The 24,291-nt window shown below is 41.4% G+C and overlaps 1 protein-coding gene across 5 annotated transcripts in view; it reads left to right on the top strand.

The window, feature by feature from the left end:
* Positions 1-24,291, top strand: part of HIPK1 (homeodomain interacting protein kinase 1) — an 82,934-nt gene that overhangs the window by 38,839 nt on the left and 19,804 nt on the right. For all 5 annotated transcript variants that reach the window (XM_083172759.1, XM_083172762.1, XM_083172761.1 and 2 more), the window contains exons 4-9: positions 11,135-11,254; positions 14,299-14,385; positions 18,871-19,055; positions 20,671-20,833; positions 21,341-21,563; positions 22,311-22,432. In XM_083172759.1, coding sequence (XP_083028885.1) covers positions 11,135-11,254; positions 14,299-14,385; positions 18,871-19,055; positions 20,671-20,833; positions 21,341-21,563; positions 22,311-22,432 — 900 coding nt within the window. The remainder of the gene's footprint in view (positions 1-11,134; positions 11,255-14,298; positions 14,386-18,870; positions 19,056-20,670; positions 20,834-21,340; positions 21,564-22,310; positions 22,433-24,291) is intronic.

The raw sequence follows: 24,291 nt of genomic DNA, 5'->3' as shown, positions 1-24,291 counted from the left end.
CAGCATATTGCATCACTTTTCCCCCAGCTCTTATGGCGAGAACTAAATTGTTATTGTTACACAAGTACAAAGTTGCAGATGAAGCAAAACGGAACTTGGTGTGAGAAAAACAACTGAATTGTCTGTCACATCTTTACAGCTCGTATTTTCATATATCCTAGTAGTGCATTACTGTGATCATGTTGCTGTCGGTTAATTGACCACTTGACTTTGCCAAGATGTTAGTCTCCCCCTTTAGGTATCTGAATGGTATTTTCTCCTTCATTCACAGGGGACACTGAAGTCTGCATTTATTGGTATAGAGCAGTGGTTCCCAAACTGTGTGCCGTGGCTCCCTGGGGTGCCTTGGGACACTTGCAGGGGTGCCCCAGGTTGGTGGTCCAGGACCAATTCAATTTATTTATGGTTAATTATTTATGGGCAAAACCAGTGCTGGAGGCTGCCGATCATAAAATGTGTACAAACAGAAGCAAATTCTGCCCATAAACCCAATCTAATTCATTGTTTTTGGGCCTAGGGGTGCCGCGAAAAAATTCTGATACGCTAGGGTGCCGTGATTCAAAAAAGTTTGGGAACCCCTGGTATAGAGTGAGTGTTATAGGAGTCGGCACTTTAAATTTTGTTGGAAATGAGGTAGGCTCCCCCCGACCTCAGTCTTAGAAAAAATGCCAGAGGAGTCTGATCCCTGGTACTCGGATGACGAGGATTTATCTCCTGAGGAGGGGGAATTCATTGAAAATTCTGACCAGGATCTACCAGATGTAGAAGGAGATTCTCCGGGTGTAGATGCCCTGATAAAAGCGGTACTCCTTACACTTAACATTGAGGACACTGAAACTGTGGTTCAAGTTTCTTTCCAGTAAACGCCGTAAATCTATGTTTACGTTTCTAGTTTCGGAAGATTTGGGAGAACCCTTGCTAGAGGCATGACAAACTCTGGATAAAAAATTTCAATTGTCAAAGCATTTTAAACTATACTATCCTTTCCCATGTAAGTCCAGCATTAAGTGGGTAACTCCTCCCCCGACGGACACTTCTGTGTCTCGTTTATCCAAACAGTCTATCTTGCAGGTCACTGGGGAAGCTTTAAAGGAGTCTTCCGATCGCAGACTAAAGACCGCCCTAAAAAATATTTATACGGCAACTGAGGTCCTTTTGCGTCCCGCTTAGGTTGCCTTGTGGGTCAACAGAGCGATGTAAGAATGGGCTGTACAGCTTCCTAGGGGCCTGGAAGTAAACCAACCTTGTTCGGAACTGCTGGTTTATAAGGAACATATTAGAGAATCTGCGGCCTATTTAGTTGTGGCTCAGCTGAGATAAAATGGGCAGTGGAATCCCTTCCGTTATGGGGCGTTGTCCTCTTTGGGCCGCAGCTCGATAAGCTCATTGTTCAGACAAGAGACGGAAAATCTGCCTTGCCTTCAGCGGCTCCTCCTCCAAAGTTGTCTATGGTTCATCTAAATTTTAGAGGAAAGGCCAGAGGCTCTTTCCCCCTCGGCCAGAGGCTCTTTCCCCCTCGGCCAGAGGCTCTTTCCCCCTCGGCCAGAGGCTCTTTCCCCCTCGGCCAGAGGCTCTTTCCCCCTCGGCCAGAGGCTCTTTCCCCCTCGGCCAGAGGCTCTTTCCCCCTCGGCCAGAGGCTCTTTCCCCCTCGGCCAGAGGCTCTTTCCCCCTCGGCCAGAGGCTCTTTCCCCCTCGGCCAGAGGCTCTTTCCCCCTCGGCCAGAGGCTCTTTCCCCCTCGCAGCTGATGCCTACCATATAGACCTTAAACCTGCAGACAAGCGCTTCCAGCCCACCTGGGGCACCCCCAGGTGGGGGCTTGTTGATTTCGACTTTCAAGTTCAGTGGTCACAGACTTGCGACGACAACTGGGTACAGAATATTGTTATCCGCAGTTAAATTCTGGAATTTGCCTGCCTTTCTTTACAATGGTTCTCCCAGTCGATCCTGACAAACAAGTGGTTATACTATCCGACATAGACATGCTTTTTAGATTAGATTAGATTCAACTTTATTGTCATCACCCTAAAATTAGGGTGACAAAATTCAAGTTTAGCATCCATTCAAAATACGGTACACAACAATAAAATCAGAATGGTCCATAGTACAATTAACAACAATAAAACCTAGGTCCCATTAACCCTCCTCAGACGTAGACACGCTGTTACAGGCAGGGGTAATAATGCCAGTTCCAGAAGGATAGCACGGCCTGGGATTTTATTTCAGTCTTTTTGTCGTGCCAAAGCCAGACGGGTCTTTTCGACCAATTCTAAATCTAAAGAACTTTATCGTTTACTGAAAATTCAAGATGGAATCTTTGTGTTCTATGATTGCAAGTCAGGAATCCTTGGAATTTCTAATATCTCTCAACCTCAAAGATGCATACCTGCATGTCCCAATTTGGGAACATTATCACCAGTTCCTCAGGTTTGAAATTCGCGACCTACGTTTTTCAGTTTTGGTTTCTGCCTTTTGGCCTTTCTTTAGAAACCCGCTTGTCGCTCCATTCGTGGTTACACACCTTCAATCTCTTACAAGGCTGCAGTTTTGCGGTTTGTGAGTGGACGGTTCTCACGGCAGAGGCCAGTCTTTGATGCTGGGGAGCTGTCATTCACCACAATCACTTCCAAGGAGGTTGGTCCTCTCTGGAGTCCCCAGGTGCCCATCAACCTCTTGGAGCTTCGTGCAATACGCCTGGCCTTGGTGCAAGCTCATCCACTACTCAAAGTGTATGAGTGATTGAATTAAATCTGACAATGCTACTGCAGTAGCCTATATCAATAATCAAGGGGGCAGTCACCAGGCGATGCGAGAAGTACACCCGATTCTCACCTTTGGTAGAGGGTTTTGCGACCAGTCTGTTGGCCATCTTTATCCTGGGTGTGAAGAACTGGGAGGCGGATTATCTCAGCCGCTAAAACCTCCTTCCTGGAGAATGGTCCATCTCTACCTGATTGTCTTTTCCCAGTTGACTCATCGTTGGGGCATTCCCCCAAATCGATCTCCTGGCCTCCAGACTGAACCACAAGTTCCCACAATACTGCCCGAGGACGAGGGATCCAGTGGCAGGGTGGAACTACCCTCTGGTTTACCTGTTCCCACCTTTCCTGCTCATTCCCATGCTACTCGGATGGATCTAACGGGATTCGACATCTGTTATACTAGTAGCTCCAGTCTGGCCTCGTCTGCAGTGGTATTCCGTCCTTCGCCAGCTCCTGGTGGATGATCCTTGGTGTCTTCCACTGCAAGAAGACGTTCTTCAACAAGGACCGTTCGTCTTCCCCAACTTACCGCATCTGTGTTTAATGGCGTGGCTGTTGAGTCTGAGTTGTTGAGCATGCGCAGTATTCCCATGTCTGTCATAATGACTATGTTGAAGGTGCGTAAGTCAGTTATGGCCCCCATTATAGGATTTGGGAATCAGTGTCCAAAGGTGTCTGGCACTTTAAGAAGCGCAGTTCTGCTCAGTAAATTCAATGTCCATACATGTTTAGTACAAAGTATAAATCATTTATTTAAAACACATATAATGGAAATGGCTTCCATATAATACAACAATTTATTAACAATTGTGCACAATATATCAGACAAACAACAAATAGCATATACTAAAAGCTATTATTAGCTGGGATTGCCGTTTTTTCAGTCAATCAGTTGGAGCATATATGAGGCTGTGTAATAGATTTTATTAGAGGCAGTGAATGATTTCTCATAATTACCATATAGGATATGAAAGACATACGTGCTGTGGCACAAACGGTGGCGTTTACCTACCGCCTTGTTCAGTCTATCACGTGTTTTGCGGTTTCTACAAGCTGTTTTCTTCAGCAGGGCTCGTTTGGGTTTCCTCCAAGTTGAGATCTCAGCCTTGTCTATCTTTTTTCACCGACCGTTGGCCTTGTTGCCGGAGTCCAGACCTTCTTGAAGAGAGTTTTACTTCTTCAACCTCCCGCAATTGCTACCACAGCACCGTGGGATCTCCTTCTGGTTTCTCCACTTGGAGATTTTTGAACCACTTGAATCCGTGGATTTCCGTTTAATGCCCGTAAGAGGACAGTTTTCCACATGAGTAGTGTCGGCCAGAAGGGTCTCTGAACTGGGGGTTGCTTTCCTGTCATTTGCCCAATTTAGTTTTCTGCAAGGATGTTTTCCACTGAACTTTGGACTTCTTGCCAAAGGTTTTCTCCACCTACCACATTAATCAACCTTTTGTGGTCCCTGCCTTCTCAGGTGACTCTAGTGTATTGTATGTGGTGCGTTCTTTGAGCGTTTATGTGGACTGGAATGGATCTTTACGAAAGTCTGATTCCTTGTTTGTCCTGTATGATGCGAATAAGCGGAGCTGGCTACAAAACCGACACGAGGTGGATTTGTGTCTCGATAAAACAGGCAAATGTAACTGCGAGTCAGACTCCTCCAGAGTCAATCTCCTCATTCCACTTGCTCCCTCGGTCCGTCATGGGCATTGGCACGGGGTGACTCTCGCAGTTGTGTAGGGCGGCTCACACACCAGGTGACTACCTGTACAGTTCTACAGGTTTGAAACCTTTGCGATTGCAGCTTCCCACTTTGATGTTGTGTTACAGGGCTCTCAGCACTACACCACCAGTGGGGGTAGCTTTGGGATGTCCCCAATTTAATGCGGACTTCAGTGTCCCCTGTGAATGAAGGAGAAATTAAGAATTTGGTACAAACCGGTAATTCCCTTTCTACGAGTTCACAGGGGACACTGAATGCCCACCCGGCGCTAAGCCTTCTGTACTTGGTGTATGGTGGTGATTCTCTGCTCTCTCTCTATTCTCTCTGTTCTTCTTCTGTTCTGTCTACTCCTCCTTCTCTTGAGATACCTGGTCTCTTAGGCACAGTTTTTTGGGTTCTGGATGAATAATTATCTCCGTAAAACTGTGACCCAGAAATCAACTATCCTTCCCCTGATAGTGCAGATTAATTTAATTTTGCTATAATCTTTCTTGTCTATTGCTTCTTTTACAACGTTTTGAACCTACATGAATATACATAATCTCTAAATCCTCCAGATGGTTTGCACTATACAGTACTTCTGTTGTGTAAATTTAGTAAACTCTTTTCACACCTCGGAAACCGGGTTATTGACAAGTTGGTGATGTATTGACCCAGTTTGAGGTGTGGTGTGAAAGCACTGCACCTGCCCCCTCTGTATAATAGGCGACCCGTGTATATTGTGAAAGCTCCTGACCCGGGTCAGAGTCGTTTGGGACTTGGGATTGCAAACCTGGCTTTACGATGTGAAAGGGTATATATGGAGCCCTTAAGTGCCAGATTTGGTGGCTCAGTGGTAAATGTGTAAGGAGTTAAACATAAAAAACATCTTAGGTGTTGATCTTAGGGGGTGAGGTGGTGGAAGGTAGGCAGGTTGTTGGAATCCATCTGGAAAACACATCAAAGCTCTTTATAGTTAACTGATGGGAAGGTGCCATATAAGTTAGCTAACTGGCGCTAATGGGTCTGTTTGGAAATACCTATGCCACAAACTGTTTATGCCTTCATTGATGCGGCCTCCATTTGTAACGTGGGGGGAGCCAGCATTTGTACTCAGGACCCGGCCACATAACCCTAATACCGTAACGCAAGCAAATAAACCAACACTGATGCTCTATCCCTAACCCAATCCAGTAAATGAACTAAAATACCCTAACCCTAAAGGGCAGACTGAATGGGCCATGTGCAACTTATCTGCTGTCAAATTCTATGTTGCTATGTAATTCCTAACCCAAACCTAACACTGTATTTCTAAAGGGAAGACTAGAATAGGCCATATAGTTTTTAACAGCTGTCAAATTCTATGTTTCTGTGTTTATTGAATGGTGGGCATAGCGGACCTATCTATTGTAAAGGCGGATAGTAAAGTCTCTGTCTGTCTGTCTCTCTGTCTGTCTGTCTCTCTGTCTCTCTCTCTCTCTCTCTCTCTCTCTCTGTCTCTCTCTGTCTCTCTCTGTGTCTCTCTCTGTGTCTCTCTCTGTCTCTCTCTCTGTGTCTCTCTCTGTGTCTCTCTCTGTGTCTCTCTCTGTGTGTCTCTCTCTGTCTCTCTCTCTCTCTGTCTCTCACTGTGTGTCTCTCTCTCTGTGTCTCTCTCTGTCTCTCTCTCTGTCTCTCTCTCTCTCTGTCTCTCACTGTGTGTCTCTCTCTGTGTGTGTCTCTCTCTCTCTCTCTCTCTCTCTCTCTCTCTCTCTCTCTCTCTCTCTCTCTCTGTGTGTCTCTCTCTGTGTGTGTGTGTGTGTGTGTCTCTCTCTCTCTGTGTCTCTCTCTCTCTGTGTGTGTCTCTCTCTCTGTGTCTCTCTGTGTCTCTCTCTCTCTCTCTCTCTCTCTCTCTCTCTCTCTCTCTCTCTCTCTCTCTCTCTCTCTCTCTCTCATATGTATATATTTCTATGGGGATTTTTCAAAGTGCACACAGCTGTTCTTAGGCGCCTGTGTTGAAACTTTTTCTACATGACCCTACATTGTAGTGATACTGCTTTGAAGCAGAACCACTGAGAAATGAATATTTAGTACGAAGTGTGACCTTAAATAGCAAGTTGTTACACCTGGATTTTATACAGTGATTGTAATTATAGTGTATCTGTAGTATATTCAGTACCAGCAATATACCAGTTGCAATGCTGTACAGCACGGATGGGGAACCTTCAGCCCTCCAGCTGTTGAACTACACATCCCAGCATGCTCTACAACAGATTTATCATGGCCAAATAGCAAAACTGTAGCAGGGCATGCCCAGCAGTTCAACAGCTGGAGGGCAGAATGTTCCCCTTTCCAGCTGCGCTCTCTCGGTCTCTCTCGGTCTCTGTCTCTCTCTCTCTCTCTCTCTCTCGTTGCCCATTGCTGTCTGTGGCTTGGTTTTGATATTACATTTTGCATCCAAGAAGCTTACAAATACCAGCAATGTTATGTAGATAAATTATTACTGTACTACTAAGCACGCTCAAAGCAAATAATTCAAAAGCTACTCTGCTACCTTGTGATTGCCTCTGTGTTTGTGCATGTGTGAGAGAAAGATATATAGTTTTACTAGCTGCCTACAGATGGCAGTGTTTTGGAGACACACAAACGCATAATACATAAGATGATAGAGATGGTATATAGCTGCAAAATAGTGATGAGTGGAGAAGAGTACAGCAACCAATCAGCTTTGAGGCAGCATTTATCAAGTACATTTTATAAAATGATACACAGATTTTTTGCAAGTTTTGTACTGTTTTAATTCTCCACTCTTTTTACTGCTTCGTGCATGAACCCCTATTTTGGGTACATGCAGTATGTGTATATATAAATATAACATTATTGCCATGGAAGTAGGTACTAGTTACTCTGGGTTATCTGGCAGTGTGTTGATGGAACTACCTGCCAAAACTGTAAATGATTGCCTATGCAGCTGCAGCAATGAGATTGTTGAAACACTTAGTAAATTTCCAGAGGAAATATGCTGGCTTTCAGCAGTTATAAATAAACGGCTCTGGTTGGGTGGCTTCCCTTGACTGAGAATATGCCAGTGTTCTCAGAATCATATCTTTATTGTGGGTGTGAATGCTGCTTGTTTTCGTTCTCTCAAATCAGATAGGTTTTATTTAAAATAGCTCCACCTCTGACAAAGTGGCTATTTCTTGGCCTGTTTATCTTGTTTGCCGTTGAGCACTCTGCATTTTGCCTGTTATTTATAACCCTCCAAACATGCACACAAACAAGGCTTTATTTCATAACCTTGTGCAGATAACGGAAATGCGCTACTGGCCCTAGAAGCCAGCTGGTTGCTTTCATTAGAACTAGCACTAGTTTGATAAACGTTATATGATTTGCTTTACTTCACATTTGTGCATAAGTTTAGCATTCCTGTTGCTTTTTATATGTACTGTCTCCTAGGAAGATGCTTTTTAAGGCATTTAATCATTTTGTATATAGTTGGAATTACATTTCTGGGGCATGACCATTAGGAAATTTATGTAGATTTTCTCTATATAGTAAAACGGCGGCGGGACAGTGTCACGGGTGTTCAGTAAGCTGCGAGCTTTGCAGCTTACCAAGCTAATCAGAATCACTATGTGTGATAGTCTGTGGTCTGCACAACCACTTTGCTGAGCATATGTTAGTAATACTTCAATGATACTTCTAGCACCCTACACCTAGTCAACGAGTAGGGCATAATATCATTTTGATGGGAAAATCTCTAGTCATCTGTTCAGTTTCATTTTTTTTTTTTGACCAACTTTTTCTTCGTTCACGATCCCTGTGGGCACAGATGTAGATTATGATAGTGTGCAAAGTTCAGTTAGGCAATGTGCACGAAGCATGGTGAGCGAACACATTACACTAGTTGTGGGACCATGTGGACCAATGTCGACAGACACAAAAATAAATGTTGACCATTTTCCTTATGTTAAACTTTTGTCAATGTGTATCTAGTGCATGTCAAACTTTTCAACGTGTCCACCAGTAGGAGTCGACCTATTGACTGTTTCTAGACACTGTAGACCTTTTTCATTCCGGAACCTAAAATTTTGCCCTTAGAAATTAAAATATGCCCATCTCACTGGTTAGGTGTGGGTGCTAGAAGTATCATGAATACTTCAGAGGTAAACACTATTGTGGGGTGCTTTTTGTTTGTTCTTTGGTGATATTAGGATGTCTCTATCCAACTTACCTCCCAATCAGAGGTCTGGAAAGATCCTTTTGCTGTCCGATTATACCTGTACCCTGTGTGAGCCAGTCTCTATAAACAAGATATTCAAGCACACCGCCTACAAGCCTGTGGTAATATACCAGCACCAAACACTTCTAACATCCTGATCAGGGGTCTGTCTCCCTCCAACCCAGTTTTAGAAATGTACCTGGTGGAGCTGGTCACATCTAAAGCTTCTGCTCTAGACAGTAGTTTTATTTTTCCATAATTTTTTTAGATTTTAAGCATTCAGCTGGCAATACAAGCTAACCGTGCCTGTGTACACAATTGTACTGCTCCGGAGGCCCTGACTATTCCTTTCTAGGCAGGAGACCAGCTCTCATGCTGCACAAATTGTAGAGTCACTGCACTTCCTGGTACCCCCTCGAGTGATCGCCGACTTCATACTGGCTTGAGGTCAGCGGTAAATTAAAGAACAAGCTTCCAAACTAGCGGGGATTCTGGGTAGCTTTGAGTGGATATTACCACACAGTATAAACTGTGTCCTGTTTGCTCAAGGAAGGGGTGGAGCTTCGCTCCAAGAATTATTATAAAGCTCACAGCTGCCATGGGCTTACTCTTACAGAGTAGCCAGGCAGTATGATACAGCCATTTTATAGGTCAACAGTGCTATGGCGCACAGCATCCTTTTTTTTGTTTTGTTCTTTTGCCTGCACACCAGATCCTACATCATCTCATGGACATGGGTTAGTTACTCTCCTCCTCCCCTTTTATTATGCTCTATTCTACTTTAGATAATTATCCATCTGAAATTGTGTGTGTATGTCTTTGCCTCTGTGGGTAGTTAAATATGGTAGGTAAAGGGACTAAATCAAAGGCTTCTCAAAAGCTCTTTGCATACATTTGGTGTTAATTTTGTTCCCTTCTCAGGGACCTGTTATTCCAGATATGGCACTTGCATGAGCCACTACCCTTACTGGTGTCCTGTCAGATGGTGGCTTCTCCAGAGTCTGTCAGAACTCAGGGGGTTCCACTGGGACCGTCTGTTTCTTTGGAATCCGCGTTGGTACAGGCAAATCTGTTAAGGCTTTAGAACAAGTTATGTCTTCCTCTGCCCATTTTCCAGGCTTGTCTTTTCGCTGCAAGGCTTCCTCGCATAGATGTATGACATTCATGGACTGCGTTTTGACCTCCTAAATTTGGTATGCAGATGCCACTGGTGTGGAAGTGGATATAGAGTGCAGTTATTGCAAGCTCAATGTCTTTTGGTGTGGCAACCCCACATTTTTCTTAACTTTCTGGGCTTCTGTTACTCCGTAGTGCCATGTGGCTACTTGGTCATGTCAGAACACCTTGTTTTAGTTTTTAAATGATTTAACACATTTTTGGCTTCATACACTCAGTTTGGACCTTCTGTTTTAATATTTCCTCATTGCTCTCCCACCCATGGTGAGGGCTTTGGAAAGTCTCCACTGTCTTGAACCTCCTCCATTGTCCCCTGTGGATGAAGATAACTAGGTTTTGGTATTTACATATAAATCCAATTCCACAGGGGACACTGGATGCCCACCCAGCGCTGTATTTTTATTTTCCCTGCCATGTGTGCTGTTTGACTGTATACGTTTTTTTTTTTTTTTTTTGTTATTTATTTTCCTCCTCCTGTCTTTAATATCCTACTATCTCCTTGTGCTGCATTTTAAAATTTAGTTGGAAGTGGGGTATAGAGAGGGAGGAGTCAGTCATAACAATGTAAAGTGTCAGGCTCCACTTCTCCACCTGTCTATACTCACTGTCTTGAACCGCCCAAATCCTGTGGTTTTTTTGTTTGTTTGTTTGTCTTTCATACCTGTGGATTACAATTGAGAGTGGTAAAAGTGAGAAGCACTGTGAGTGGTCGTGCTAGGGTAAATGTTACACTATGGGGTCCATATCGATAAATGTCAACATTGACACACAGAAAAATGGTGAAAAACTCATGTTGACCTTTTGCTTGTCGGCCATTTGATCATGTTGACCTTTTGGCTGTTGACCAACTGTGGTGTCTATTAGATACTATTAGGTAGACTGTCCATCTAGACACAGTCTATCTAATAATCCACACCCGTTTCGTATTGGTAGTCTTAACAATCAGCATAACAATTTAGTTTGCCTGAAAACCATGAAGGTCTTGCTTTTAGTTTATTTTTTGGAAGAAAATGGAAGTTATTGACTTCAGCAAAGGTGGTCTTGGCAAGCTCTTATATTTAATGTCCTGTTTTTTTGACAGCTAGTTTAGATGTGACAAACACAGCCACCTCCATCAATGTGAATGTGTACCTTGTAACAACTTGAAAGCATGCACCCACAAATATAATGGGCTTTTCATTTATAAGCAGCTGTTCAATTTATTCTGCATCTTTATAAGGACACACTCTTTTATGAGTAGATAATAGTGAATGTGAAAAGCTGACCTCACAATGTGCTAATTTGCTGCTTTTTGTGTCTTTCAGATAAGGTACATCTCCCAGACCCAAGGACTTCCTGCAGAGTACCTTCTCAGCGCTGGAACAAAGACCTCCAGGTTTTTCAATAGAGATCCAGACTTGGGCTATCCTTTATGGAGATTAAAGGTAGAAGGAGAACATCTGTGCATGCCATCCACACTTGTATTGGAGCTGTTTATCTGACCATTTTATTTCTTTATTTCTCTCCAAGCTATTGTTATGTGTTTGAAAAATGACAGTTGATTCATTGGTACTTTTATCTCTTACAATTATTTCTTACCAAGCTTTTAAAAAAAAATAAAAAATACCACCCCCCTAAATGACAAAATATATTACAAAAAAAATGTTAGACAAAAACTATTAATTTTAATTATTTATTACATGCTTGGGATCCACAAGCATTTTGGATAAGGTATTTTTTTGGGTATGTTGGAATTTTTTTTTTCATACTTAAGTTGTGCCCTGACATCCACAGTGTCCACTGGCAACCATGGCGGCATTCTTAATCCTCTTCAGCGGCATCTCAACTAAGTATAGGTTGAGTCTCCCTTCTCCATGTATTCCAAAAACTGAAATATTCCAAAAACTGTGGTTTGTCAGAATTTAGTATTTTTGTTTTTTTCCCTGCCTCTGGTGTCCACAGCGGCCTTAGGAGTCCTCTTCAGTGGCATCTCCGGTCCCAAGGGTGCAATGTACCATTTTTCATTTTTTTTAAATACAAGATTAAAGGAGACTGAACCTGTACTTAGTTTTGACTTCCTTGTTATGTGTTCCCACTTCAAAAGTGTTTCTGTATTCATGGAATGGCATGATCACCTAGGAGTGGTTATTTAAAACGTTCTGTGTAAGCTTATAGAATAGTACATGTGCAACCTACTGACAATATGACCTCATGGGGTGGAAGGGTTTATTTATATTTATTTATCTATGTATCATATTTTCAAAGTGGCCAATTTTGGTACTGAAACATTGTCATGGCATCTAATGGTCTGTAAAAAAAAAAATAATGGTCTGTAAAAATGATTGACCATCGTTTGTTCACTTAAATCACTTGCGTTACAGGAAAGTTGCTGCATGTCATAATTATTAACTGTTTATCAAGTAGCCCAAAGTCACATAAGGGCTGGATTTCATTAGCCTTGAAGCAGTGCCCAGGGCTTTTCAGTAGCATGCCACATTAAGCCTGCAATTCTGATTTCTGTTCTCACCCTCATTAAGGCTATAGCAGAAATCCACAATAACCGGGGCTTTCTGACATTATCGCGTCCAACCCATCGCTCCGGGTTAATGTGAGCTAGCCGTGGTTTTACCACCCGAAATAAAGGACTCCTACTTGAATAGCTCCAGATGTAAATGTCTGAGGCTATGAGCGCATTTCTGCACACCATAAGTATTGAGCTTATTTGAATCAAGCTCTAACACGGAGTCCAATAATGTTACACCTTTTTCTGGCACCAGAGTGTGAAGGTGTGCACCCGAAGCTGAGTAAAATATTGTTACAAAATGAACATGAAGGTGTACTGAGCTCACCTTTTATGTGCAGTTTCAATTTGTTTTCTTTTCTTATCCATAGTTGCTGTATTTCTTCCCAGATCTCTCTTGTTATGTTGGGTACACGCCAGAATGGCTTGGCCTCAATTTCCCCAATTTCGATACAATCTCGACTGATTGGTATGTAAATTGGCCATGTTTTAGATCCGATTCCGATCCGATGCTCGTCCCCGCTGGTCGAATTGTAGATCCTACCTGCTGAAACGACCCCTTCACCTGGGTACAGATTGTGATCGGCTTGTATGCAGTTTGTGAGCTCCAACATATCATGCGACTATCGTATGATCGTCTCATGATTTTCTCACGATCATGATTGTTCTGTTGTGTACCTTACATTAGTAGTATTTGATGGTATAGTTTAATGGCAAGGGTTAAAACACCTAATTGGCAAGGAGGCAAATCTCAGAAACATATGTTGTTGAGAGTTTGTCAGTAGCCTAAACAGGGTGAGAATATACCGCTGCTGCACGGGGGGCATCGTCAAGGGGGCGGACCGGGCCCGCCATCGTCACTGTTCTGGGCGGTCCCGTGCCGCCTACGTCACAAAAGGGGTGTGCCCGGGCCGCGTCGTGATGAAAAGGGGCGGGCCCGGCTGCCGTAGTCGGAAAAAGGGGCGGGCCCGGCCAGCATCGTCATTGAAGGGGGCAGGCCCAGCCGCACCGAAGGCTCTCCGCTGCCAGGGAAGCGCCGGGCACCGCTATATACTGCGGCGCCGGGCTTCCCCGATAAGAGGAGGAGGCAGGCTGTTTTAGCGTGGCCCTGCCAGAGGGGCAGGGCGCATTTTGCCCTTGAAAAATCGGGCAGAGCGCAGCGCCCCGCTAAAACAGCCTAGCGGGAACATATATATAGATACATACATACATACATACTTACATACCAACACACATACATACCAACACACAACCTTTCACTTGCAGGCAATTATTTTATAGGGAACATACTTTTATTCCATGTGGTAATGATCCAGTCTACGTCCTGCTCTTAATAAATCTTTTTACATCATTTGAGAGCCTAAAATAGTGTGGTAAAATATCCCGACAACTTGTGTGTGACATATTTGCATGAGTGCATTAGTATTCATTGGGTATTAGACTTCTCATGTTACCTTATCTGCATCATTGCAAGCTGTGGTCTGACATGGCTGGGAAGAAGTTAGGTAGGCTAATAGGGCCTCTATGTGCTGCTGGAGGTCTCCGCAGAAATGAATTTTGTAGCTTTAATAAATATATAAAAGCTTCCTATCTCCGGCCAAGATTTATGGAGGTGCCTGTGACTCATACGGCACTTGTTTAGTTACAGATCACAGGTGTTTTGTAGCTTGTATGACACCAGTTATAATTAGATCAGCTACTCCGTGGAGAGCCATAACACATAGCACCCGTGTTGGGTGCTTATAATATATACTACTTAAGGCTGCTTTCACACAGAAAAATAAATGCAAGGAAGAAAATGATCACAATAGTTTCCACACTAGCATGTTTGTATGTGTGATTGTCATGCCAACTTGTGAATCGTAGGAGTTTTGTAAAGCTTGCAGTGTGACTTACAAGAAGATTGTATATTAAGGTACAGTCTGCACCAAATGTATTTTGTAAAAACCTACTTTTTTCCCATCCTAGACACCAGAAGAGCATGAAATGGAAACTGGAATCAAATCAAAAGAGGCCCGGAAGTACATCTTCAATTGCTTAGATGACATGGCTCAGGTAAGGTCAAACTCGGTGATCACGTTAAGCTCCCTGCCACTTCCCATGTGCAATGTATTGCAGATTTCAGGTGTCCTTTGGTTGTTTATCCTTCTTACATTTGGGAATAAACTGTATTTTGGTTACTAATTTAATTGTTTTGCTGACTTGAGCACCATCTCTAACGTTTTAGGATTCTTCAAGTGGACAAGAGTTGTGCACCCAACTTCAGGAATCGCTAATGGTGCATATGTAAATCCTAACGACTCACTGGGAGAGCTGCACTGAATCACTTATAGGGAATTGTTTGTAAGGAGCAAGTCACCTGCACCTTAGTTTACATTAAAGCACATGCAGTGTAACTCTTACCTGCTTGACTTATTTCCTTCGGCGAGTCCTGGCAGATGCATATTTGGGTTTTCTCCCTGATATAGCTGCCCAGGCACTCATGTGAAGTAAGCAGGGCCATCTCTGCAAACTGGGCTTTCCTACTGGCAATCTATCATTAGATGGATAAAAGGGTATCTTGGTTCTGACAGAGGACTGATAACGGATAGGAAAATAAAGCTTTTTGCTTTATAGGCCTTGTAACATTCAATGGGTCTTTTTTCTAAAGATTATAAAGAAAAAAAAAAAAAAAAAAAAAAAATATATATATATATATATATATATATATATATATATATATATATATATATATATATATATATAAAAAACTTCCACGTATTGGTGAAAACCATCAAAAGTTATTTATACAGTGATCTTACGAAATTGCATGAATTGTGATGAAGAATTGTTCTTACTGCTTGTTCTAAAGGTTCTTATTTTAACTTATATAATGTTCTTGGTGCTTTCTTATCTTGGCATAGTGTAAGACATCTTTGTGACCTGATAATAGGGCCATATAATAAGTAGGATACACCTTGTAGGCTCAGTCTCTGCTTCGCAGACAGGAATAAACATTTATATAGTTTGTCGCTAGTACTCATGAAGAGGTTAAGGGTATAATGAGTGAGTTGGGGTTTGCACAATATTTTGGGGAGGAAGGCTATCTGGCTTGATACATAGAAAAACAAATATTTCCTTCCATACATGCTGCTCTGTTACATAGCAAGTGCTTTAATGTATTAAAAAATGCCTTTCCTTTTTATAGCCTGCATTGTAACCTTTCCTTTTACAGCACCAATTCTCTGCTATTTGTTATCTCCGCCTTCCCTATTAATCATAAGAGCACCCATCTTGGGAGCATTCACAAAGTAAAACCGACTTTCTTGATCTTTTTCAAGTGAAAATCTGCATAAGAGAATTATTTGGCCTTTACCCACTGGCATTTTTTATTGAATTTTTTTTCTTGACTTAAGGAGCAAGAAAGGGATCCAATGCGCTTCATTCATGTTTGATTTGCATTCTATTATTTTTATATTTTTAACCGACATACATATGGAAAATATTAATGTCAATTTTTGAACTGCTCATGCTTTTTGTTGATCATCATTTTCAGTACTTTCATCGTATTTCAGTAATTCGTGATTTGCCAATCCATGTTTGCCATGTGCCCTTCAATAAAAATCTATGGTTACAAAAAAAAAAAAAATTTGGCAAACATGTAAGTGGAACAAGTAGCATTCTCTGAAATGGTTCCATGCTAGAAACTGATTTTTATTATCAGATCTTAATACATACATTTTGCATTTAAAGTGCATTTAATAAAAACAACAGTGGGTATTGAGCCTTAAATTGATTCAAACTCTTGCATGGTTCTCATTACTTAAAGGTTATCACTGGTGTATTTTCATTGGCATATTCGTGACCGAGGGAGGATTATCAAAGCTGTGAGAGATTGTACCAACTAATCGGCTCCTGTCTGTTAAATTACTGAGAGCTGATTGGTTGGTAGTTTTACCTTTCTCCTTTGGTTGTGTGTGTGTGTGTTTTTGTAATTAAATATCTGCTTAGGGAGAGTTGTTGCCCAAACCAACCGATCTGATTCTAGTGATCATTTTATAGAACTGGGAAGGCACCAGTGACAGTCAGCTTACCCACATGTAGTTCCACAGCAGATTCAGGCTGCTTAGCTCTGTTATACAGGAAAATGTACTTAAAAAGTGATAGTTCGGTTGCTATGGGCAACTTTTCTGACTTAGATTTGACCCATCTCGGTTAATGTATTGTTTTGTTAGTAATGGGATCTATTCGATGGATGGCTGGAGATATAGGATGAAGTTTTATTATTCAGTTGTATTCTCTATGGCAGCGGTTCTCAAACTGTGGGTCCTGACCCCAAAGTGGGTCCCGACCTTCTAAGCATGGGGTCGCGACTCCATGTTGCTGACCATCAGGCTAATGACTTTTCTAATCTCAGTCAGTGATTGAAGGAGTCTGAAACATCTGTGGAATTGCCTGTTATTTAGACTCCTTCCATCACTTTGTGCCTCCACAATGCTGCCATTTATGTGCTGTCTGCTGACTACACATGTGATGTGATGACCTTCTGCAGTCACTTGCTAGGGTCCCATAGTTATTTTTATTGTCTGATGGGGTCCCAGAGCAAAATAGTTTGAGGACCGCTGCTCTATGCCTTAGAAGCTAATGGTGTGTACACACGGTGAGATTCCCTTGCTATTTTACTTAAGATTTGAGTGCTATGCAATCTTTGCTAACTCTGTACTTTTAACATACAATTCATACAATCAGCATTAGATTTGCACTATTTAGTCATTGCAGCCCTGTCTATCTGGGTTTTGATTTGTGCTGTCATGGGAGCGCACATCTGGATCGCAAGGTAAAAAACCTGTGCGATCTGCTTACAATCTGCATGCGATTTTGACTATATATAGTCAAAATCTGATGTCAAATCTCAGTGTGTACACAGCATAAGTCTCCTGGCTTTCTGCATACTGCCATTACCACTTGCCTGCATGAAATGATTTAGCAGTGACTGTAGGAGAGGGGACTTGGTGACCGTGTCTTTGTATTGTGCCAAGTAATGATGATCACATTTCAGGCACTATACAAATTTCTGCACAAGCAGATAGTTCCCAATGGAGCTATGTAGTTGTTACTCCATTCGGGTGTGACTGGCACTTAGCGCCAGCATTTCAGCACGCACCCTGCAGCGGAAGCCTGCTGATATTAACAAAAAGTGATATACAATTGAATAGTGCCCCTGGTATTTCTATGACCCATTATATATAGTGAGCTACTAGATGATCTATCCGATTCTTGTATTTTAGTTTTGTAGATTGGATTACATGGTTCTTAATATTTGTATGCAACACAATGTTGCTCATAAACATCAAATTCACTGAAGAAGTGTATTTCTTCTGTTCAACTATAGTGAAAAAGGGAACTCCAGTCACCTCTTGGAAGATCTGATAACCGGTCACAACAGTGCAGTTTCCTGGTAGTCATGACCCCAATTTACTGCTAACTTTCCTTTTAGTAGATGATCTGGCTTCTAGGTTCTATGACTCCTATTTAACTTCACTCCCTCTTGTGTAACCTGAATCTACAAAACCTCTAATACAGTAGATCCAGTTTACAGTTTTGATCATTTAATACGGTCACCTGGTCTGACCTTTTTCAAATCTGCGCTGTTACTGCCATTACACGGTACAGATGCTGGGTGCGATGAGATGCATGCTCCCGTCACACATCTCATCGCACAGCACAAAAAGTATGTGCTGCACATACTTTTTGTACTAGATCTGATCTCATTGCATTGCAAAACGTATGCGATGCGATGTAGTCCAAATTGTATACAATAATTGTACAGTGTATGGACACTTTAAGTTTTTACCCTGCAGTGCTTAAAGGTAAACATCGTTCTAGAATAGTGTGTGTGTGTGTGTGTGTGTGTGTATATTTTGATGTGCACCCTGAACTAATAAACTTTAGTGGCCAGGTGCTATTATGTGTGAGTGCTGATGGGGTGATACTTCTATAATTGGGAATTGCGTCCAAGGTGATCGGAAGGCATTCACAATTCATTCATACTTCTACACAAACTGGCTGCAATGAAGCTGAAAGTGATCTGGGCACCTCATTAAAGGGGATGAACAGCTGGATCGCTTCCGAACTGACCCCTCTTCATGTGAGTTCTCTAGTGCACAGGTTCTCAAAGTCGGTCCTCAGGAGCCACACGGTGCATGTTTGCAGGTCTCCTCACAGAACCAAGTGAAATAATTAGCTCCACCTGTGGATCGTTTAAAATGTGTCAATGAGTAATGAATGCACGTGCTAGGTGACCTGGAAAGCGTGAACTGTGTCGGGTCCTTAGGACCGAGTTTGAGAACCACTGCTCTGGTGGAATGAGAACCAGAAAGTTGGGGGATGGAATTTAGTGGCGTGTTTGACATTTATGTAAGCAGATTATTTCAGAAACTAATAGATTCCACGCATGGCAATGGCCTGCAGGCTGTACGGTTATGACCAGAAGATACATATTTGTGTGTTATGTATGTAGTATGCAAATTCCTCTCGATCACCAAACCTTTCTTTTAATAGGTGAATATGTCTACAGACCTAGAAGGCACAGATATGTTGGCAGAGAAGGCAGACCGAAGAGAATATATAGACTTGCTGAAGAAAATGTTGACTATTGATGCAGATAAGAGAATAACTCCACTGAAAACCTTAAACCATCCTTTTGTCACCATGACTCACTTGCTGGATTTCCCACACAGTAATCAGTAAGTCAGAATGTTCCTAGTCTCGCATGCTGATGGCTTTCTTTGAAGGCTCTTTTAGTGAAAGATCAGGTTGCAATATTATACAAAATGAATACAATGCTGCTTTCAATAAAACATCTATTTCAAGCAAATCAGCTTTTAGAAGCTGTGATTATTAAAATCACATATTGAATATATAAGAGAATATTGCTGCTAAATCTTATTTATGTGAGTCTCTTTGCAGAATTTCTGGTATTAAAGAGAAAACTGTCTTTCTTTCTTATAAAATTATTTTCTTTCTATAGTAACAAACTACAGGGACAATGAGTCCCTTATCCAAATATCCATTATCCAAATTATTCTGAAAACCATACATTCCAGAAAGCATACTGGGGACATGATCTGTAACTGGCACTACTTGGGGACATGATCTGTAACTGGCACTACTTGGGGACATGATCTGTAACTGGCACTACTTGGGGACATGATCTGTAACTGGCACTACTTGGGGACATGATCTGTAACTGGCACTACTTGGGGACATGATCTGTAACTGGCACTACTTGGGGACATGATCTGTAACTGGCACTATATATATATATATATATATATATATATATATATATATATATATATATATATATATATATATATATATATATATATATATATATATATATATATATATATATATATAGCAAGAAAATTATTGCTTGACCTTCACATTCAGTACCTGAGCTAGTGTAGTACACAAACTTTTTTTTCATGTTTTGAAACCTTGTTTTATGCACAAATAAAATATATTTGTGTGCATTTCATGTGTTTGATGTGCTTGTACAACATAAATTCAAGATAAATCATTGAAATATAAAAGTATTCTGAAATACGGCATAATCTGTGTTTCTGGTCCCGAGCATTATGAATAAGGGATACTTAACCTGTACTGCAAATTAGTGGGTGGGCTTCCCTGGCACCAACCTTAATGGGAAAGAGCCTTTAGTGCTAGAACTAAACTGAACACACAACTTTTCCGATGAACAATGCAATGTGGCATCTGATTGGCAAGGCATCCATATAAGTGTCATACTTGTCATACCAACAGATAATGGCTTCAGTATTAAAAGCATTCTGAACTGAAACTGTACATTGTGGTTTATTGAAGGTATTTGGTGGGGTAGGACCTGACTCAAGTAAACCACTTTAAAGTTTAGACATGTGTAATTGCAAACTGTGGTTTACTTTTCATACGCATTATACTGGACATTTCTGGGCTTATTTACTGTAAATATTTTTTTATGTTGATTACATTTGAAGTGTTTTTTCTAGGTCACCCTTTCAAAATGAATAACTGAATCGTGACTTGGATGACCTTAGGAGCTGCTTCTTTTTGCTTTTTCCTCCTTACCGGCACTCCATCTGTAAATGTTAAACTAGCACTAAAGAGTGGTGTATAGAGAAATAAAGAAACTATTCTAAATAAATGGCTTGTGTAGCAACGGCCAACTGTGCAGCACTGCATAGCTTTTATAAATAGTTTTATTACTATTTGCTGTAAAGGTCTGCTCTGAGATTACGTTCTTATTTTAACGTGTTTTTGGTTTGCATAAGCTAATGTTTTGTATCCTGATCCCCACAGTGTGAAGTCATGTTTTCAGAACATGGAGATCTGCAAGAGGAGGAACAATATGTATGATACAGTGAACCAGATTAAGAGTCCTTTCACCACCCATGTGGCACCGAACACAAGCACAAATCTAACAATGAGTTTCAGTAATCATTTGAATACTGTGCACAATCAGGTATGTAGCTATCAAACATATTCACTACACAGTGGGGTGTATTCAATGGTTTTTGCGAGCTGTAACAGTGAGCAGTGCTGACTGCTTGCTGTCTCAGCTTAGCAGGGTCAGTATACAACTTACCCCCTGCACACACTGTTTCCCCCTCACTATGTTTGTGTCGTGAGGTGGAAACTGCGTGTGCGGCTGCTAAACCAGTGAGGCTCGTGGCTTAATGCAGGAGGCTCCCTGCATTAGCCATTAGCCTCACTGTTTGGGGGAATCCTCGCCGTCCTGCGACAGTGAGGATTCCCCTGGAATGTAGAATAGGGTGGCAGGTATTGCTTGTTTTCGGCGATACCTGCCATTTAACCCCCTCGCCAGCCACATTGAATGCAGCCCAATGACTTCCAGGCCACACAGCAGGACTTAGTCCAGGCATTACCACTAAACAGGCTAATACATTTTACACTTGACCTGCAAACTCTGCTTGTTGATAAATAGAGCCGATTGCCCTTTCTCTTTCAGGCGAGTGTACTGGCATCAAGCTCCTCTGCCGCAGCTACGCTTTCACTGGCCAACTCTGATGTGTCATTACTGAACTATCAGTCCGCGCTTTACCCACCATCGGCTGCACCAGTGACTGGTGTCGCGCAGCAGGGAGTTTCTCTCCAGCCTGGAGCAGCCCAGCTCTGTGCTCAAACAGATCCATTCCAGCAGACTTTTATTGTTTGCCCTCCAGCGTTTCAAGGTAACGTGATAATATTCCTACGTAACCCAACCACTTGGTACATATGAATAGAGCACACTGGGGCTGTAACAGTGCTCTGTTGGAGTTCCACATTCAGTGACAGGGCAATATGCAACTAAAGTTGCCCACACGTCGTGGCTCCAAGCAGGGCTTTTTTTTTTTACCACAACTGTGAGTTGCAAAGTAACATAGAATAAGGAATGTGGACCCATTGGTGTGGTTGGAATATAAGGGCCATATTCTAGTTAACTCTTAGAGGCAAATTCCTTCTCAAATGGACAAAACCATGTGCACTGCAGGTGGGGCTGATATAACGTGCAGAGAGAATTAGATTTGGGTGGGGGTTTTCTTCAAAGTGAGATCTATATTGCAGTGTAGAAATAAAGCAGTCAGAATTAGATTTGGGTGAGTTATTTTGTTTCTGTGCCACGAAAATACTATCTGCACCTGTTACATCTGCCCCACCTGCAGTGCACATGGTTTTGTCCATTTTAGAAGGAATTTTCCTCTAAGAGTGAACTAGAATAAGGCCTTAAGTGTGGACTTTTGTCTGAAAATCCTTTCAATTTACATTGGAGTGTTCTCTGGCACTGTGCACACTTTTTAGAACCCTACCTGACCTTTGCAGATATCTTTTTTTGAACATATTTAGATTAGAATTGCATGGGTTTCTTTTATCTTCATATAGGATGTCAGGCATGACTCTTCCAGTTTATTGATAAAGACTGATTTTGTTTTACCTTTAAGCTGGACTTCAAGCAACTACCAAGCATTCCGGTTTTCCTGTTCAGATGGACAGTAGTGTCCCCATTGTGCCCCAAGCTCCAGCTGCTCAACCTCTCCAGATCCAATCTGGAGTTTTGACACAGGTAATGCAGTCTACCCATATTAATGGCTTGGTGCAAGGTTTGGATCGTTTCAGTATGCTATTGTAATAAAGCAGAAAACAATAATTAAAATAATGGTCCAGTCCTTGTAGCAAACATAATGTTTTTAAAATGTTGCACTCTTGGCAGTAAGGATACCATTGGTTTCTCCCACACAATGCTTTTCTTATGTCATGCTATGTATTTGCAGCATGATGATGTATATCCGTTTTTATTTATGTAGTGTAGTGTTATGCCTATAATTTTTTTTTTTTTTTTTTTCTGGTTCTAAACGATTTTCGTGAGAGCCTTTTAAGCTTGGCTAAATTTCACAAAATTACAAAAGCAAGATTTACAGGATGCAAAGTTCTTTGCCAGTCACTGTGAGTCACTGCTCGAAATTCCTGGCATCCTTTTTATTTCAGATGTCCTCATTGGAAAAGTAGGCTGGGTGTGTCCCAAATTGGCTTATAATATTATGACTCTGCTAGAGATTTGGCCATAAACACATCTGACTGTCATGAGCAGAATTGCTGGTTCCTCAATCTGTGAATTGTCCTCGGCATTGATGCTCTACCCCTGTTATTAATGGTTTTCAGTGGGAGCAGTCACTACAAACTCCCTGTAAATGCAACCAGACTTGGGGGATGTGTAATCCAAATCTATTTAAGTTGACCTTTGAAACACCGTAGCAAGTTATATACTATCTATAGGTAAAGTTCAAAGTCTGAGTAAGTCTGCAGTTTTAATTGAGCAGCCATTGTAATTAGAATTGTGCATTTGATCTCTACTCTGTGAATCGTTCTCCTTTTTTAAACTTGATCTGTATTTAAAAAAAAAAAAATTGATTTCTCACAAATGAAGGGGAAGTCTCATACAGACAGGTAACTGTTTATAATATTTTGTAGGCGGTTGCTGGTATAAACATTTACCTGAGATGTTGGCTAGTCTTTAAAGTGTGTGTGTGTGTGTGTGTGTGTGTGTGTGTGTGTGTATTTTTATAGAAAATATGTTATATCTGTATATTAACTATTAAGTGGCAGAATCAATGTCTGTAGTAGTTTTAAACACACAGGCCCTGTAATTAGGGCTTTGTTGTAATTATTATTATTTTTTAAATACTAGATCAAGTTGTATAATAAAAATTAAATAAAATATATTGAAAATAAAATACTAGATCATCCCCTACTCTAGTGGCATTTTTTATTTTAGTCATACTTTTTGGCCTAGGATTACAGTTTTAAAATAGCTTCCTTATGGGTTATGACAGTAATATATTCTGTACTCCGCAATCCTTTTATTACTAAATGAAGTGCATTGTTAATGTCGTATAGCCTTTTCAAATTCCATTAGCAAACATTTCCTTACATAGAATGAGTCCTTTCAATGCTGCGCATCCACTCTCCTCAAGTTAATTGCACCCATTTGCGAAGTGGTCATGGTTTTGCCCAGCCATTGATCTCTAAACAAAGAAATTTAAAAAAATATAATTTGGGAAGTTTTGCTGGAAGAGAAAAATACCTGGAATAAGTTTTTTATTATCTTTGTAATGGAAAGATGACCTCAGGAAGACTTCTGGAAACTGAAGGTAGTCTTATGACTCTGCCATACAAGATGCCAATAATATATATTCACACTAGAGAACAGTAAGTATTTGCACGCAGATGGTTTCTCTACCATTGGGGAAGAAAAAAACATTGTTGCTACATCTTATAAAATGTTTTTTTTTTTTTTCAAATAAATGACAGTGGTGCTAGTGAGCACCCTTTCCTAGTCCCAAGGAGCTATTCTTTATTTTAATCCACATGGAGCAAAAGTTTCATAAGTGGGGCAAATACTGTAGCAAGCTGCTTTTGCGCCAA

The sequence above is a fragment of the Crinia signifera genome, chromosome 2 (genome assembly GCF_055691185.1).
Source record: "Crinia signifera chromosome 2, ASM5569118v1, whole genome shotgun sequence".
NCBI classification, from domain to species: Eukaryota; Metazoa; Chordata; class Amphibia; order Anura; family Myobatrachidae; genus Crinia; species Crinia signifera.
The sequence above is the reverse complement of the archived record's forward strand: the minus strand, read 5'-3'. Positions and strand labels throughout refer to the sequence as shown.